The sequence below is a fragment of the Hippocampus zosterae genome, chromosome 4 (genome assembly GCF_025434085.1).
Source record: "Hippocampus zosterae strain Florida chromosome 4, ASM2543408v3, whole genome shotgun sequence".
In the NCBI taxonomy this organism is placed as follows: domain Eukaryota; kingdom Metazoa; phylum Chordata; class Actinopteri; order Syngnathiformes; family Syngnathidae; genus Hippocampus; species Hippocampus zosterae.
This window is the reverse complement of record NC_067454.1, coordinates 14165569-14183462: the sequence shown is the minus strand read 5'-3', so window position 1 is coordinate 14183462 and position 17894 is coordinate 14165569. Positions and strand designations below refer to the sequence as shown.

Genomic DNA, 17894 nt, shown 5'->3' with positions numbered 1-17894 from the left:
CGTGCCCTGTGATTTAGTGAGCAATCCACCTTTTGCTCAAGTCCAGCTCTCCACAAGCCCAAACAGAAGAAGCAGCATAGAAAACGGACTTCAAGGAAATTAAGGAAACGTTCTGAATGCATAGTCTCAACACCACCGCGTAATCTGTTTTCACTCAAGTCATTCTGAGTGTGCCGTTTCATAAAGCTTATTTTTGTTTTATGTGGCAGATGAACAATCACAGCTCAGACTTTGAGGAAGAAATATGAGGATTGAAGAGAACAAAGTGCAGAAGACACAGATGGAGTAACAAATGTTGTGGAAGAGAACAGCAAATGATCAAGCCAATATCTTTATTCCACTGGGAGTGCACATATCAAACAACACTGTAAATTTGACTTGTTTCTGCAGCTATATCTGTATTTTAGAGGGGGAAAAAAGCAACAACACAAATGGAAATATATTCATACATGCAAAAGAGAAGATGTTTTAGGATGGACTGAGCCGGAAGGAGTTAAATCTTATTATTTGTATTGTACTGGTAGTTGTGAAAGACAGCTGGAGGCAGAATCCTGCAACCGTTTGCATTCCTATTGTGCTGTGCCACTGTATTTACATGAACACTAATGCTCCCAAATAAAGTAACGCAGCGTTAATCCAAATGAGGTATTGGAATCCCCTGGTAAGAACGTCAAAATAATCTGGTTCTAATTTCTGTTTATCACAATCATTTAAGCCTTCTTTTGAATGCCGTTGAACATGTCAGGCAAGATCATACATGGCAATTTTTTGCGTGGCTAAACGGACAAGAATGTTTCTGCTGTCTCGTGGGTTTTACTTGAGCAAGGACAGAAAAAGAATGATTTAAAAGGGTCCTCAGTTTAGACGTTAGTCCATTTAACTGAATGAGGAACACATGATGTTTAAATAATGTGTGCGCCTCACAAACTTAGTATTTTCAAAATGCAGTATGAATGTACTGTTTACATGGAAACTAATTCTCCGTCACTCAAACGCACATGCCATACATTTAGGTATTGAATCTCACAGTGCAAATAATTTATAGAGATGAGTCACTCACATGGCAATTACCGGTACTCAACAAAGAGGGCAATTCTGTTATTCTGTATGTATTAGTATCTGCCAGTTTGGAGTCATTTTCATATTTTTAAAGAATTATGAAAATGCTACAACTCTCCTACACTGTGACTTTGGCACAGTCGCGTCAAAGTTCTGTGACCCAGGTCAGTGTGTAATTTTGTGCATTATTGTAAAGTTAACTGTAAGTGTTCAACTGTCTAATTTCACTTTTGCTTTATTTTGTACCAAAAAAATCTGTACAGAAAACAACTGTTATTATAACTTATATGGTGTTACATGTATTTTGTCGCCATTATTCAGATGAGCCAAGTGGAAAATACTCATTGTCACTAGTAAAGGTATTTTCATATTGACTACACAGGTCATGGGAGTGTGTTTTTATTTCACTGATGAGGGGCATATGATGGCATGCAGTGCAGTGATACCTCAATATACGAGTTTCATTTATTGTATTACTGTGCTTGTAACTCAACACAATTCTATGATCTTTCCCCATTGCAATGAATGTAAATGCGTCTGTTCCAGCCTATCCCCTAAAAATAAAACTGTAGCAATGTGTTTTTTTGTAATGAGACACACACATTGATTGTGCATCGTTCTGAAGCACTGTACTTCTTATCTTATTTGCATCTTTCTGCGGATATATCAAAAACAACAAAATAACAAAAACAATTTGAACAAAGACGGCCGAGACAAAGACTAAAAGGGGAGTCACTCAGTAAAACACGATTTTAGATGAAAGCTTGAGCCAAAATAAGAGGGCATCCGATATCCATGAAACGACCCCGAGAGCACAACACGCGAGAACTGACGTCACCCATTGCATAATTGACATCCAGAAGGAATCCGTTGATTACGTTTTGGTTGTCAAAATCATTTTTTAAAAATCATTCCAGTATATACTGTAAATACACAACACATAAAACAACGAGGTAAGCCTAAAATGAGATAATTATGCTCCTCTTCACGTGGTTCAGCAACAGAACTGCCCACTTTGCCAAATTCTGACAAAGTACAAAGTGCTGCAAGCAAATATGAGGAGGAGCTTATTACTCGCACAACCAGTTCGTTGCTGGCGAATGAAAGACAACCTGCGATTGTATTCATCAGCGCACATGAGTGCAAACAGGTTACAGCAACTCAAGAGCCATATTTTTCCTGAAAATAAGGTAAGCAAATTGTGTGCTTCACAAAAAGATCATTTTTTGACACTCTTTGCAAATGGATTACCTCCTTTAGAACGTATTCTTTAAAGTATTTCATGTCTGGAACTATATTTTACCGAACTAATAAGGTGATTGTCTGGTAGATCAGAGTAATGGCGAGTCCTCTGACCACACACGTGCTGAACACTGCCAAGGGGGTTCCCGTGGCCAACATCGCCCTTAGCCTACATCGACTGGACCACTCAACTGAAACGTGGCTGTTGATTAACGCCGGGTAAAATATCCATCCATCCATTTTCTTGTCCTCACGAGGGTTGCAAGTGAGCCGGAGCCACCAGCCAATCACAGAGGGTGTCATCCTCCTACCCTGCCCCATGAGTAGGAAGTGGAATTGAAATGTTTTGTCTTTTTAAGATGTGAGCAATGCTAGCATTCCCACATTGTTTACTTCTGTGACCGTCAGAGTTCCAATTGGGGTTTTAAATTTGGGTTATAGGTTCAAATTTGGGTTTGAAACTATAGTTGGGGTTTTAAATTAGGATTTCAAACTATGGTTAAGGTTTCGATTGAGAGTTCTAATTTAGGTTCAATTTATGGTTTAAAATAGAGTTTAGGTTCCAAAGTAGGATTTCAAACTCGGGTTAGGGCGTTGAACTATGATTAGGGCTTCAAATCATGCTTTTAAACTACAGTTAGGAATTCAAACTTGGTTCAGGGTTTCAAACCAGGAATATACATATTGTGGGGCTAAGAGGATAACACACACACACACACACACACACACAAACCTTCACCATGCCACAACCAAAACCTTTTGGCCAGTCGCTCCAGGCATCTATTATGCTGTCCAATGTACTATACTGAAGGCAGATTTTGATGTCGCAAAGAGGTACTGCATATCTAATCAATAAAAAGGATATAAACCACAAATTGATACAGTATATTTCAAAATCTAGGTAACCAATATTGGCGTGAGCGCAGAAGCTCTGTGCACGAGGGATGGCAATTTTCCGCAGATACGCAGAAATCCGCCGTTTTATTTCTTAAATTGATCATTTTTGTGAATCGTCTAAATCCGTTGAGAAAATTTTAGGGGGGAGGTCAGGTACCTTATCGTCGAGTTTTCACACACACTCTAGATCAATCTGTATAGCAGAAACAAAATAACCATAACCTTAAATAAAATAGAATCCATACATCTAATTGAGAAGTCATGATGGTCTAGATTAGAACACAGGTGTCAAAGCCAAGGCCTGGGGCCCAGATCCGGCCCGCCACATCATTTTATATGGCCCATGAAAGCAAATTATGTATTTTAAGTGACATGATCCTTGCTAAAATCTATATCAAAATGTCAAATTGTCAGGAGTAATAAATAACGTTGAGATCTTGCAGTAATTTTGTTACCCTGTTTACACTTACTTGAACAAACTACTGTACTATAGTTGACTTGAGTGATTTCAAAACTTAGTAAGACACAAATTTGTTGTGTAGAAGTAATGATACAATGAGACGATTAAACATTTATTTCGTTTCACTGTCGTAACGGCCCTATGAGGGAAGACTTAACTTTAAAGTGGCTCTTGACAAAAATGAGTTTGACACCCCTGGTCTAGAAAGAAATGGACATTAATTTTATTTGTAAATGTTTCTCTTGTGATGTCTGTAGTCAAGATGAAATCATAATATTCAAGAATAAAATCCAACATTATTTTGTAACTTTTGTTTAAACAGGCACACAAATGCTGATGGCCGTTTCCCTGGACTCATCACAAAACAGGAATTTCTGTGTGGTGTGTACAAATTGCGATTTGAAACCGCTCGGTATTGGGAAAGTATGGGTGAGCCCTCCTTTTACCCATATGCTGAGGTGAGACTTGCTTTTGAATGAATGTGCATTGAATAACCAATCTCTTTCATTGTTTTCAATGATGTGACCACTGTAATAGGAAGGCATAAACATCCTCATTTCTGGTACTTTTTACCACATTTCTGCTGCAGTTAATTCATATTTAACATTACTGACTGTCATAATTACCGTGCCAGTTGAATACTTTTGCATTGTGTTTTGTTTCAGATTGTCTTCACGATAAGCGACCCGGACCAAAAGTACCACATACCTCTGCTCTTGAGTCAGTATTCGTATAGTACGTACAGAGGGAGCTAGAGTCCAAGTGTCTTTCTCTGTCTTGGAAACATTCATCTCATTTGAGTGACATGTGTTTTATAGCCATTCCACACAAATGTGCCAAACATACTTGTATTCATTCCAAGAATAGGGTGTCACAACCAGTATTAGTCTTTTAAATTAAGTTATGGATATGTAGTGATGCATTTAGGTGTCATAATTTAAATCCACTTCATGTGTGTTTTAGATGAGAATCAGATTATTAAACATGGTACTGTACATGCTGTCTGTTATATGTCTTCCTTTGTAAGCCGGATGACTGATGCAGTGTGGATGTATATCGATTTTCAAAATGTGAGAGCCCAAAAATAACAAGGAAAACAAATCTGCAGGTGTGTGCTTGCTGCTCTTACATTTGATGTCTTCATGTCTTTTATGGCCACATTTTCAACCCACGAGTACGTCCATGCTAGATCCAATGAGACTTAACCTGCAAACTGGCTGCTCAAAATTTACAAGGGATCGACCAGAAACAGCAAAAAATGTGCACAATTGCATGTCATTCCACAAATTTTGAAAAATAATGTACTGAGGTAAGATTTTTGGAGGACAAGCAGGCAGGAACTTGTATGCAGTGAACATTTCATCGAAGAGGAGTTGCTTCCAGTTTGAGAGGGGGCACGCTTCACAGGTGACAAAAAAATGCCATGCTGAGTATTTTTAATGAGTTGGGAAATGAGCTTAAATTTCACTTTAAGAGTTACAATTAATCACGAAAGCAAAAGTTTACCTTACATAGTAACGACATTTTAATTTACCCTGTAATTGTTCTTTATTTTTTATTGCACTTAATTGGATTGTTGTATTTCCATACCTGTACTTTAGGTTTTTGGAGATATCGTCGTTAAATTCTTCATAAGAGTAAATGGGTGTAGCTCTGTCGGTTCCAGTCTGCCCGCGACCCTCGTGAGGCTAAAAGATTAGAAAACGGATGGATGGATGAGTGAAGCTCTGTGTTCGATAGCTTTAGCCTGTAGGTGATCGGTTCTCGGGGTTGATTACACTCCCCTGAACTAGCCACGGCCTCGCCCGCGATCCCATTGTAGCGTGCATATAGTTTACAATTTCTTACCATTTTCGGTCTACGCTATCAAAACCATGGCAGACGACGAGTTAGAGGCAATTAGACGGCAACGAATGGCAGAACTCCAGGCAAAGCACGGCGTAAGGACAAAAGAGTGTCTTGGAAGCGCGTTAGCTCCCTAAAAAGGAGTTGCTGAGAAAGCAAGGCTGCTTGCTAGTTTGACTGAACCTTCATCTAGATTGTAGTAAAATAGAGCTGTCACATCGCCGAAATGTGTTACTATAAAGTGAAAGTGACGCAAAGTGGACGTCAAGTATAATATGCGAAGTTTACGATATGGTCGTATTCAGTGAATCTTTAGAAAGTTGCTAGCTAGATTGCTGTCAACATGACAGTGCATACCCCTCTCATACTGGGACTGTAACTTGAAACGCTAATAGCGTCTTGCTTTTTACCAGTAAATATACGAGTCCTTCAACACAATATTGCAAGCCAAACAATGTTTTAAAATGCAAGCTTGTAGCATGGAATTAGATCGAAGAGCTCCCTTGATTTTTCCATCAGATATTCTGCTGCATAAACGTAATACACAAAGTGCTGATGCACTCCCACTCGTGATATGTTGTTTTAAAATTAAATGATGATCAGCATATAACCTTGCATTATATGCGTCTTAAATAATACAGCACCGAGTCGCAACAAAAGTTTCAACTTGTCAGTACACTTTTATAAGATGCAGGCAATGTCCAACGCCTGTGAATTCTACAATCTAATGTCAATTTTTAGAGCTTGACTCAAAGTACAATCATAAATTGTAAAAATAACCAAGTGTTGACTGTATTTTCATCTTCTACGCGGAATGTTTAAATAGTAATTATGTGCTCTGTTGCTTCAGGATTCCGCAAAGAATCAGCAAGGAGAGGAGGCCAAACAAAGGTGACATAATAAAGATTACCTTACAGTGCATGAAATAACCAATCCAAATTACGAAGGAGTTATAGGCACACCGAAGATGAAAAAATAAGTGTGATTGTCAGGATCAAGATGTCAACACAAACCCAAACAACGATACAAGCTGTTGCCATCTCTCCACTAGTCCTGCCATGTTTTCATTGCCTAATATAATTACATACTTATTCAAAACACTAAACCTAACAAAAGTGGAGATTTTAGTGCAATTGCATTATAGTGATCGTATATGCGTGAAGCCTGCTCTAATTAGGAGCAAAATGTCTTAGTATGTCTTCGAATGCTAGAGCAGTGCAGTTCCGATTGATTCATGCCCCGAGAATTATTTTTCTTCGTGTCCCTAATACTCCTCAATAGAGTTCACATTTGAGTTGGTGTTATTATGTCATAAATAATTGTGGAATAGTAACATTGTTTTAAAATAGACATTTCAAAATGCTATGTTTGCGTATGTAGTTAAACAAATGAAGTGTTTGATTCACAGAGAGACAGAGATGAGGAACTCCATATTATCCCAAGTTCTCGACCAGTCTGCTCGTGCCAGGTGTACGTCACTTCCATAAACTAATAACATCCTTTCAATGTTAAATTTGTTGTTTGCCTCTCTGTGTTGATGATACAGCTGTTTGTGTCTCTCATTCATGACTATGTTTTTATCTTCTCCCCCCCCTTTTCCTACAGTGAACAGGCTTGCTTTGGTAAAGCCGGAGAAAGTCCGTTCAGTTGAGGATTATCTCATTCAAATGGCACAGTATGGTTCACTAGCAGGGAAGGTACGTAAATGAGCTAAAGCTTGTAATGTATTTGTATTTTGTTTTTTCTTTCTTCTTTCTGCCTACATTCTTGCTGCTGGAGGCTGTAAATTTCCCCAGTGTGGGACAAATAAAGGATATCTTATTTATTGTAATTCCTTCATTGCTGTCGGGCAGAACTCCAAATTTGGTCAAGTTCAATTTTTATTTTTCAACAATCAATACTTTTGTTCAGGGCTGGGCAAAATAGAAAATATATTCCATCACTACATAGGCCATTTTCTATTATGATTATGATATACCACTTTAGAGATATTTTCCATTATTCTATTTAAAAAAAAAAAAAAAAAAGTTACAACGCACTACGACTGCCCGCTTTTTCTCACTTAAGTTTGAGGTTACATTAAACCGACCTGTATCAAATTAGAAGTTCTTCTAGTGCTGGTGTAATATAAAATGAGCAAATGTAAACAGAAGAGGTACAGTAGCCTACATATTTAAACAAATGTAGATAGATATCACTCAAAATAGGAACCATAAAAAATGTTTCAGACGATTCATCCATCCATTCATTTTCAACACAGTTTATCCTAAACCAGGTTGCGAGGGCTGCTGGAGCCTATGCCAGATAACTTCGGGCGGAAGGTTGATTACACCCTGAACTGGTCGTCAGTCAGCTGCAGGGCACATCGAGTGAAGACCAATCATTCACACCCACATCCTCTCCTTCATTGAGTGGGAACTGATCCCACGCTGCCCACACACAAGCCAGGCGAGCGTACCACTACACTAGGGGTGCCCAAACTTTTTGGACTGAAGATCTACTTTTTGATCAGCCAACCTCCCGGGATCGCCCCTTACCGGCATATACGCACGCACACCATGATGAGAAACAGCCTGAAACTGAGGCATGTGATGCACTTTTATCCTATTCTTTGCCCGTGCCCTCGGTGAATTGTACACGAAAAAAACTCTGAATGAGAATAATGACGATAAAACATATAGCGTAACAGCTCTGATTATAAGATGCAGTTGCAGACTGCTGAGCGCTAACAACTTCCGGTGACGTAATCACGCGCCACCGTAAGTTCAAGATTTACCTGCTTAATTTAATTTATTTATTTATTTATTGAAAATGAGACTGATAGGGTGATTAGGGTGCGGCGTACATTAACACAAAAAATATATTACTAACATGTACAAAGACACACAAATGGCTGTTTTTTTTCTCCTCGACACTCCTCAGATCTACTTGGGACCTGTCTTAGATCTACCGGTCGATCAGGATTGGCGAAATGGGCACCCCTGCATTACACCATCAGTGACTCAGATGAAATTGATTAAAATCTTATTTATTAATTTTCATTAACTGTTAGATTTCATTTTGTGCAGTAACTTGCCGAGTTTGCTGTACAGTCTGTCACCTGGTGGCAGCTCCATGATACAAGCAGAGTGAGTGAAACCTTTTCTCCATAAACTCAAGCTGCTTTTGTCGTTCTTCTTCGCCGTTTGTTGTAATCCAACATAAGAAACATGAAGAAACAAAAGAAGACATGTGACAAAAGGCGCGATAGGAGAGAAGTGGTACTATTTTCGCGGTATCAATCGTCATATCGCCCAGCTCTGCCCTTGTGGGAATGGGATTTTTACAAATTATTGGATGAGCTAAAATGTTGAAATATTTGGAGGTTTTAAAAATAACGTATTTAATTATTTTTAAAAGGTGTCTTCTATTATTGTTTTTATTATTTCAGAATTTTGGAGAACTGAGGTTTCAGCCCGACAGCAACTTTGTTTTTTCCTCAGACCATGTGGTGGTGGGGTGGGGGGGGGGGGTTCCAAACCAGATTTATTACTCCACAGACAAGAATATATTATTTTCTTTTGTTGATCTTTCCCCAGAATTAATCAACTTGGTTAAGGACGCTATAACCACTGTGTTGTAAATACAATTATTTTTTCCTCTTTCCAGATTTCTGATTCGGGCTTGGTTGAGATCCTAGAAAAAGTCAGCAAGCAAACAGAGAAAAAAACTACAGTCAAAGTATGTTCCACTAATAGGTGACAGATTAATCTCAACAACTCGGACCTAATTTATCCAAACAATTTTTTTCTTAGTTCAATAGGCGGAGGGTGATGGATTCGGATGAGGAAGATGATTAACTCACAACTGGACCTGTTGAATGAACCGGGAAGTGAAGGCGATGTGTTTCACAGGAACTCTTTGACCATCGTGTTCCTGCTAGCACCCTAAATTGCCACACTTTTCATAGTGTCTCTCTGGATATTACACCGCAGAAGGGGAGAACAATGAGATGAAATTGACTAAATGGTTTGAGAGGTGTTTGATAGCATGCACACAGTGTCAAATATTTTTGGTTGTGGTTTCATTTCACATTTGCGTTACTCCTTTTGAATTCTTGACAACACATGACTGTTTTACTCTCCTGCTCAATTTTCATGAGATTCTTTTCTTCACGGTTTCAAAAATTCATCCACAGAATCTTGGGGAAAAAAACAAAACAAAACAGCACATGATGTGTACTTATATTACAACTCATTATTCTCGTGCCCGGGCCAGAACCATTGGTCTTCTTTTTGCAATCATGTTTCGTACATGTTTACACAAAATAAAAACAATAAAAAATGTTTCTTTTCTGCATTCTGCAAGTTTGCCTATCTCAGATCATTCAGCATGAGAGGCAGGGCACATGCTTTATATTAAATACATATAAACCAAGGTTGTAAATTATAACCACGATATTAAATTTTGGACTTGCATTTTTGATATACAGTAACGCCACTGTTGATCAGAATTTAATGTCCTCTTTGTTACTTGTAGTACAATCATCCAAATTAATATGCTGTGATGCTATCTGTTTCACCGCAATAGTAATATGTAATTCACAATTCAGAGTACCGGTAAGTGGGATGGTTTGATGGGCCGTTTTCGCACCAGTGTGGCCAGATAATCTCCCATTGGCTACTCATCCTGTTGCGTCTAGAGCATAATTCTGATTGGTTACACGTTTGGCCACGTGTTCACCATCAACCAATCATGAACTCGATCACGGTGGCTCGGTGTTGACAATCATGTTAAGTTAGCTAACTGCTGCTAAACGCATTTTAAAATACGTATAGAAGGACTTTTACAAACTGATTTGCAGAAAAATAAATATGCCCGAGGATAGCATGGAGAACACACACACATGCACAGCTCCCGTGAATATTGCGGTTATTAAATACTGTAAGTACCCTGGCTCACTTCGGAAAAATCAGTTTATTGTACAGTTGTAATTTTAAATTTAACGGATTGTATTCTACTATCAATGTTTTAGCATTCGATTAAATGATGTAAATGTATGTTTTCAGGGGGAAAGAGACACGAGGACCTAATTCTACCCATTAACTCATCGTTGAGTGTAACGCTTCATCAAGATCAGGTAAAAAAAACAAAATAAACAAAGCAAACATTAAAAAATACAGTTGATTGACTAAACATTTTCTAGACTTCGATTTTAAGGCAGCCAATCAAATCAGACATACAGGTATTAAAAAATAGGACATGTCAAGCTGCCACACTAAGAAATTAATACTTATTTTCAAGTTTGTCCGAGAATCACAGACATGTAAAATCGCATGTGTAATACTGCAGGAATTGGTCGGTTCCTCTTTGTATGTACTGTAAATGAGATTCACAAGACAGAGCAACATTATCCTGTGAATATACTTGCGTTGGTCCTTCATTTATATCCCATTAATTGCAACGTGCAGAGGAACCCAAGTCACGAGTGAGAGTTTTAAACTCTAAATTTACCAGAACTGATGAAAAAAAATGTGCATGCAATTACTGCTATCATAAAAGACTACTACAACATACTGTACATTATGATTTTAACTTTCTTGGACCCCTCACTCTTATCCTGCTGGATATAAATGTATGTTTTCATACATTACTTAACACATTTATTACACCACATGTCTTGAAGAGACAATGGGGCATGATGACATGCTTTAATGTAGATTGCTCAGATAATGGACGAATTGATATTTTTTTAACTGTTTGGGCAGGTATAAGGACATTCAAACTCATTTCAAATGTTGACACAAATTTGAGGTGGCTCAGTGGGCTTCTCAGACAAGAAGAAATTAATCAAGCATTTCCAAAAAACACAATCTATCATTATTGGTGTTAGTTGTTGACAGCTGTGCCATTAACCTTAGATTGGATGGTGGTCAAATGCATTTGTTAAGCAATTGTGTATTGTATTTTCCATCTTCAGTTGAAAACAACCACAACAGTGGCCACCAGTAAATCTTTTGAAGAAGATCGACTATGGCTCAACGGCAAGGAGGAGGATATCAACCATCCAAGACTACAGTCCTGTCTGAGAGAGAGTGTGCTTTTTAAACTGCTTACCAATACAGTATAATATAATAGCTTAACACAATGAAGGATTCTTACATCTGTGTATCCTTTGTCTGTAGTTCGACGTCTTGCCAGGAAAAGACGTAACGATGATGATCCCGGTTTGGATTCAACTTGTTTGTCTTACAAAGTTCACATCTGTTCCATCAACAATTTCCCCACTGCAGCTGGACTTGCTTCATCCGCAGCAGGATTTGCTTGTTTGGGTACATTGCTGATTTGCATTCAACATCACTATTTAAAGCCCCTTAAACACTGTTTCTCCACTTTTTGTTCCAGTATACACACTGGCTCAAGCGTTTGGTGTAGAAGGGGAATTGTCTGGAGTGGCTCGTCAAGGTTCAGGCAGTGCGTGCAGAAGTATGTACGGGGGATTTGTCCAGTGGCTCATGGGGAATCAGAGTGACGGCAAGGATAGTCTTGCCCAGCAGGTGGAGCCAGAGACTCATTGGCCTGCGCTGAGAATACTCGTGCTTGTGGTATGAATGTGGGACTCCTTTGCAGGAGGTTGAAGAAGGGAGGGTTGGGGCAACAATACAAGTTATGCCAGTTCAAGACAATCGTCTGTATTTGTTTGACAGGCCAGTGCTGAGCGGAAACATGTAGGCAGCACCTCTGGCATGCAAACTAGTGTGCAAACAAGTCATCTCTTAAAGGTATTTTTTTTAACTTCAGCACACACCCATATTTCTATACTTAATTTTCAACAAGTTCACTTGGATTCAGTGCTCAGTTTGTGGGAAAAACATAAAAGTTGTGAAGGTTGGCAATGTGACTAACCTGTCCTGGACTGGCTAAACTGAATTTACACTTGATAAAAACATGGTCTATATGCTACAGAGATAGCACATTGGACTCTCGTCCAAGATGAAATAACCTATAAAATTCTGTGTTTTGTAGCATCGTGCCGAGTCTGTCGTCCCAGACCGTATGGTTGAGATGATTAAAGCAGTGCGTGGGAAAGACTTCACTGCATTCGCTGAACTCACCATGAAGGACAGTAACCAGTTTCATGCCACCTGCCTGGACACATACCCTCCTATATTCTACCTCAACAGCGTATCTCATCAGGTCATCAATCTGGTCCATCGATACAACAGTCATTACGGGCTGACCAGGGTGAGCAACACTGCGGCCGGACATCTTCCAAAGAAACGTCACCACGCTGGAGACAATTGATAGAATTATGTTTTAACACAAGAGTACAGTTTTTCACGATTGCTTTTAGTGTGACGTGTACTAAAACTTGAATACGATTCAATGAAAATATACAAATCATAAGTAATTTAGATGGCTGCTGTTACCAAATACCCCACTTGTCTAACTTCCTTGTCGTTGCTATTCGGTGAATGTGTGTGCATGTACTGTGCAGCTGTATTTTCTGACATGATGTTGTGAGGATGTGAAACTTGTGTGGTGTTCATTGTATGTGATAGTCTGTGTATTCCTGTAGGTAGCCTACACCTTTGATGCCGGGCCCAATGCCGTGATATTCACTTTAGAGCAGTACATTTCTGACTTTATTCAAGCAGTCCGACATTTCTTCCCTCCGTTGACCAATGGTGGCGAGTGAGTAGACAATTGTCAATTATTATGTCCCTACATTGAATGATTTTTGTGTTTAATGTTTATGACAATGGTGTTGCTTGTATCCCATTTAGAGTGTGTCCTGTAACTTCCTTTTGTGTAGGTTTATAAAAGGTCTTCCAGTTCCTCATGCAGATCTTTCTGAGGAATTGAAACAGGCCATTGGATTAGAGCCCATGCCTAAAGGAATTAGCTACATTATCAGCACGAAGGTATATATGTACACACGCATACCTAAGTCACACCCACGTCACGCTTATTGCTGGTTGAAATTCCGTAGTTTAATCTAGGGATGATTTCAAAACGTACCCTAGAAGTGAGTGATTTTGTCACATTAGTATAGTCTCAAGTTTGTCAACAAAATTTACTGAAGCTACTCAAAATTGTTTGGTGTATTGTGACATTTTACATCAAAACATTGACACTATCCCTATAGATTCAATCATTTTCCTGAATGACCTAACTTTTTTTTTGTTGTTGTTTCAAAGCCTGGCCCAGGTCCTTGTGTTGTGAAGGATCCCACGCAGCATCTGCTTGGACCTGATGGGTTACCTAAGAACACTGTTAAGCAGGATTCACATAACAGAAACAGACATAAAAACTGTGACGGCGATATCACCGCAACTCTATAGCTGAGTTATTGCCACATTACAATTTTGATGCTTCCTTTAGCAATCACATTGTCTTATATTTTAAACTGTTTTGTGTGCTCTTTTTCTATCGTACTAATTTGAAATGTTGAATAATGATGAGTTATGTACGGTAGGCTTTGATCGAAAACAAAACTCCATTTTCGTTCATTTTCACAAGGCATTGAACCATAAAATGTGCGCTATTTAAGCAACGCTATTAAATTAGATATGATTATATAATCTACAGTGCGGAGATCTGATCATGTCATTGAAAACCATAAAATGTGCGCTATTTAAGCAACGCTATTAAATTAGATATGATTATATAATCTACAGTGCGGAGATCTGATCATGTCATTGAAAACATTGTCTTACACTGAAATTAAAGACAGTATTGTACGAATGTTTTACTGACACTGTTACTCTGTAATTCAGATCATTTCTGTGTTAAAAATAGTGGATCAGATGCTCGCAAATGTGGCAGGGTTAAATTGTACATTATGAACAAGTACAAATGCAATAAAACCCACCCAGGTGCCTTCAGTACAGTATATTAAAAAGAAACCAAGCGGTTTATTTGTGAACACTGTATAGGGGTCATTCTTGGCTGTTGCTGACTGAATGACTCTGCTCACACAAAAAAAAATACCTTTGTTTGTTAAACATGTTTTTTTTTTAATGTTGGTTACTTTCAGTATAAATCAAATTAATCATACAGTCCCTAATTTCAAAACAGCTTCACACGGCTTCACCAGCCCACAGTTCATGAAAATTAAAAATCTTGTCTGTCCTCCACTTGAGCAAGGGAAAACTCAATTTTGGGTGGGAAGTTAAGGTTGGCATAGAAGAATCCCCATTAGAAGCATCGTGCAAAGAATACCAGGCTGCAGTGGATGCCAAGGGGGCAACTTTATAACACTGTATAGTATGGTGCTGTACAGTGTTAGTCAAAACGGCATGAAAGCTCATTGAAATTAAATGGAGCGCTGCAGATCAACACATTCCATGTTGGTCAGGACCTGTCCCGGTTGGACGGTGCAGATTCCCATCAATCATCGCCACCTTCTCCAAATTGGATGGATATTTCTTGTATCAAAAAGTTACAAGAAATAGACGAAAACCACTGTTTCTGTTTAATTGTAGTTCGGGATACTTATCTCTCACCACCAATTAAATTATTTGTTAATTTCTTTACATTTCGGTGGCTAATACAATGCGTCTTATGGACCTCATTTTAAGGGTGGTGTAATGATAAAAGAAGACTAAAACCAGTATATTACCACTGAAGGACTTATTTTACTGCCATTTTCTGTTCATGTTAGTAGGAAACCACGATAAAACGTTTTCATTGTAAGCATTTACTTTATTTGAAGTAAAATAAAACTTTTTTCGCGAAAAGGTGGATTCACGGACATAAATGCATCACTCATCTATGACGACGTTGACACCGAAAATGACGTGAAGGGGGCGTGTCTCAGGTAGTCTCGAGCCTTACTTTATTTCCAGCTGTCTGGGCTCATTTCACATCAGAGAAAACATTTCCTCGTTGAGGTTGCACCGAAGCCAACATGGGGAAGATCGAGTGGGCTATGTGGGCCAATGAGCAGGCTCTGGCTGCTGGACTCAGTAAGTTCATCTACTTTTACATCGACTTGATCCTGTTTTTCATTTGATTTTAGTTTACTTATTCGGATATGATACGAGTTGCCACTATTTTCTGTAGCTATTGGTTTGATAAGTTTTAAATAACAAACAAATCTTAGCAGTATTTAAATTCCAAAAGTTTTAAATAACAAACAAATCTTGCCAGTATTTAAATTCCAATTTCCCATTTTTTTTCTTAATTCAAATCACTGTTACTCAAGTATTCATTTGTTTTTGTAGATTAATGAGTGGCCTGGAATGTGATAAGCATCTTCCTACTTCCTTCTTGCAGTTCTCCTTACCGGAGGCATTGTAGGGGTGGCAGGGCTGTTCAGAGGGTGGCAGTTTGCTGCCTATGCTATGTATCCTTTGGAATTTCATCAAGCACCTCTAGCGTAAAGGTATTTAACTCACTTTGTCTCTTTGTGAAAATGTTCATTTTATAGACCGGGAATGTCCTCATCAGTTTTAACCTAAATTACGTTTGCTTGTGACTTGGATAGCTTTTATACTGTATAGGTATACCAAATCGATGTCTACGCTGCTGCAGAAATATGATAAAATGGTGATTAGCTACTGTTATCAATTTAAAGAAGTCACAAGTTTGTAGCCATATACTCAGTGTCCTTCCCTTTAGTTTACTTCAATAATGTCAGAGTCCATGAGGTGATGTATGTCCAGGAGGCTTAATTCCTATGTATTTATACATGTTGGCAAACCTGGATGTTAGCAAAGCCTTGACAGTGTTGTGCAGTGCTGCTGGCCTCTTTGTGTGTTTGCTGGAGTACCCGAGAAGCAGAAGGGCAAAGGGCACAGGTGTGGAACGAAAGTAAGTGATGCTATTGCATCAATTAATCACATTAAGGTCAAAATTGGGGAGTGGTTAATGCTCATTCTCTCCTAATGTTCTGTTCTCAGGTGGCAGTATGGTTTGACTGTGTGTGTGAAAGCTTTCGGGCCTCTGACAAGGAACTACTACGTCAGAGCATTTTTACATGCTGCGTGAGTTAAAAGACATAGCCGCTTTTCTATGCTTGACAGCATTCCTTCCAATTAAAGACTTCTCTATTGTGTTGCTACATGGACCGAAATAACGACTTCCGTCTGTTTCCCAGGCTATGTATTCCTGCTGGGTTTATACTTGCAACTGTCCTAGGATGTGTCTGCCTTGGTATCGCCAGCCTCATTTACCTCTCGGTAAGTCAAATATTGCTTCAGTATTTTTACATTTTATTCAGCCCATGCAGGAAGTTGGTAGAAACGGTTACAAGGAAGAGATTGTTTCATTCCTAGCACGGCTCTTGAGCCATAGAGACAATTTCTGCATACCTGAAATCTAACCAGGAAGAGGTGCAGCTTGTGTCATTTGCCAAAAAAGTTTCTAAATTATTTTCGCAACTTGTCCACAACACAACGAAATTTACTTGAAATCTACTTTTGGGCATGAGGTGATCATTTGGTTATTGACGTTTTTATTTTCTTAAATTTTTGTCCTATTTCTTGCTATTTAAGGCGGCCATCCATGGGGAACATTGGGAACCCATTCTCCCAAGGGTGGAAGTTAGAAGACCAGCTCCAAGCATTAAGAATCCCCCTCAGAATCCTCCGCCAAGACCTCCAGCAGAGATGCGTCGGAAAAATATTGATGACTTGGAAGGCGCCTCTTACGACAACCCCATGGCTGTCATTGATGAGAAGTAACCGGACTGGTTTCCTTTTCATCATCCTGCGGTTTTGCTGAAATGCTTACAGAGGTTCAGTGAACCTTGTGACTACTGGTAAAACCGTTCCATCAATCGGTGACAGTGTGAATGTTACTTGTTGGGGGGGGATGTCACAATGCATACATTGCAGCTGCTAAATTGATCACATATAACAACTACAGATGTTTATATATCTACGCTTGTGATTTTTCTTTTTCTGATCCCTCAGCCTTATCTATTAGAGCTTTGCATCCACTGGAATGCAGTTGCACACAGCCATTCATGTAGTTCTATTCCTCAACAATTCATTTGGGTGAATTTGACATAAAAAAATACTTTGTACTATAGTTTTCTCTACATGATGTAAATAAATCATTATTTTGTCAGGTCTACATTTCAACGTGTCTCACTTCTCCTTTTAACCATGAGGTTATTTGCACCTTCCCTTTTTGCAAACACCCTGAATTTCAATATGTTAAAATTTCCCCTCGTTCGTGTTTCCTGTATTTTTCCCCACACGGCCAGTATCTGTGACATTACATTACATTCATAGCAAGCAAAACGTCGAATTAATATGTTGTTCCACCTAGCAGATTGTTCCACAACCCATTTCAGGGTTTTTTTGTTTTTGTTTTTTGGTGGGGTCACAAGTTGTATCTGTGTAGAAACATGATGAGACTTGGACTTCCTCATTTTAATGTGGTGAAAGGCTCAAACGAC

At 38.8% G+C, this 17894-nt stretch overlaps 5 protein-coding genes across 8 annotated transcripts in view; all 5 read left to right on the top strand.

Annotated features, from left to right (window-relative positions):
• Positions 1-1438, top strand: part of si:dkey-234i14.2 (RNA-binding Raly-like protein) — a 43306-nt gene extending 41868 nt beyond the window's left edge. For both annotated transcript variants that reach the window (XM_052063535.1, XM_052063536.1), the window contains one exon: positions 210-1438. In XM_052063535.1, coding sequence (XP_051919495.1) covers positions 210-248 — 39 coding nt within the window. In that variant the 3' untranslated portion in view covers positions 249-1438. The remainder of the gene's footprint in view (positions 1-209) is intronic.
• Positions 1439-2088: 650 nt separating this feature from the next.
• Positions 2089-4653, top strand: uraha (urate (5-hydroxyiso-) hydrolase a). Of its 2 annotated transcripts, XM_052063560.1 has the most exons (5): positions 2089-2249; positions 2390-2520; positions 3981-4116; positions 4196-4220; positions 4324-4653. In XM_052063560.1, exons 1-5 carry the CDS (start codon positions 2115-2117, stop codon positions 4392-4394), a joined length of 498 nt encoding a protein of 165 aa, XP_051919520.1. In that variant the 5' UTR covers positions 2089-2114; the 3' UTR covers positions 4395-4653. The 2 variants fall into 2 exon arrangements, with proteins under 2 accessions (XP_051919520.1, XP_051919521.1); XM_052063561.1 differs by lacking the exon at positions 4196-4220.
• Positions 4654-5414: 761 nt separating this feature from the next.
• Positions 5415-9849, top strand: pdcd5 (programmed cell death 5). 2 transcript variants are annotated; one of them, XM_052063563.1, is made up of 6 exons: positions 5418-5598; positions 6354-6394; positions 6912-6973; positions 7109-7200; positions 9152-9223; positions 9298-9849. In XM_052063563.1, exons 1-6 carry the CDS (start codon positions 5533-5535, stop codon positions 9340-9342), a joined length of 378 nt encoding a protein of 125 aa, XP_051919523.1. In that variant the 5' UTR covers positions 5418-5532; the 3' UTR covers positions 9343-9849. The 2 variants fall into 2 exon arrangements, with proteins under 2 accessions (XP_051919524.1, XP_051919523.1); XM_052063564.1 differs by lacking the exon at positions 9298-9849 and having other exon boundaries at positions 5415-5598; positions 7764-9187.
• A 137-nt stretch (positions 9850-9986) lies between these two features.
• On the top strand, positions 9987-14411 carry mvda (mevalonate (diphospho) decarboxylase a). Its single transcript, XM_052063522.1, has 10 exons — positions 9987-10426; positions 10552-10622; positions 11463-11577; positions 11668-11814; positions 11888-12087; positions 12190-12264; positions 12509-12727; positions 13062-13177; positions 13299-13407; positions 13684-14411. Exons 1-10 carry the CDS (start codon positions 10357-10359, stop codon positions 13825-13827), a joined length of 1266 nt encoding a protein of 421 aa, XP_051919482.1. The 5' UTR covers positions 9987-10356; the 3' UTR covers positions 13828-14411.
• An 891-nt stretch (positions 14412-15302) lies between these two features.
• On the top strand, positions 15303-17566 carry LOC127599539 (cytochrome b-245 light chain). The gene is made up of 6 exons (XM_052063555.1): positions 15303-15453; positions 15764-15833; positions 16226-16300; positions 16390-16473; positions 16587-16668; positions 16984-17566. Exons 1-6 carry the CDS (start codon positions 15396-15398, stop codon positions 17170-17172), a joined length of 558 nt encoding a protein of 185 aa, XP_051919515.1. The 5' UTR covers positions 15303-15395; the 3' UTR covers positions 17173-17566.
• The last annotated feature ends 328 nt before the right edge of the window (positions 17567-17894 follow it).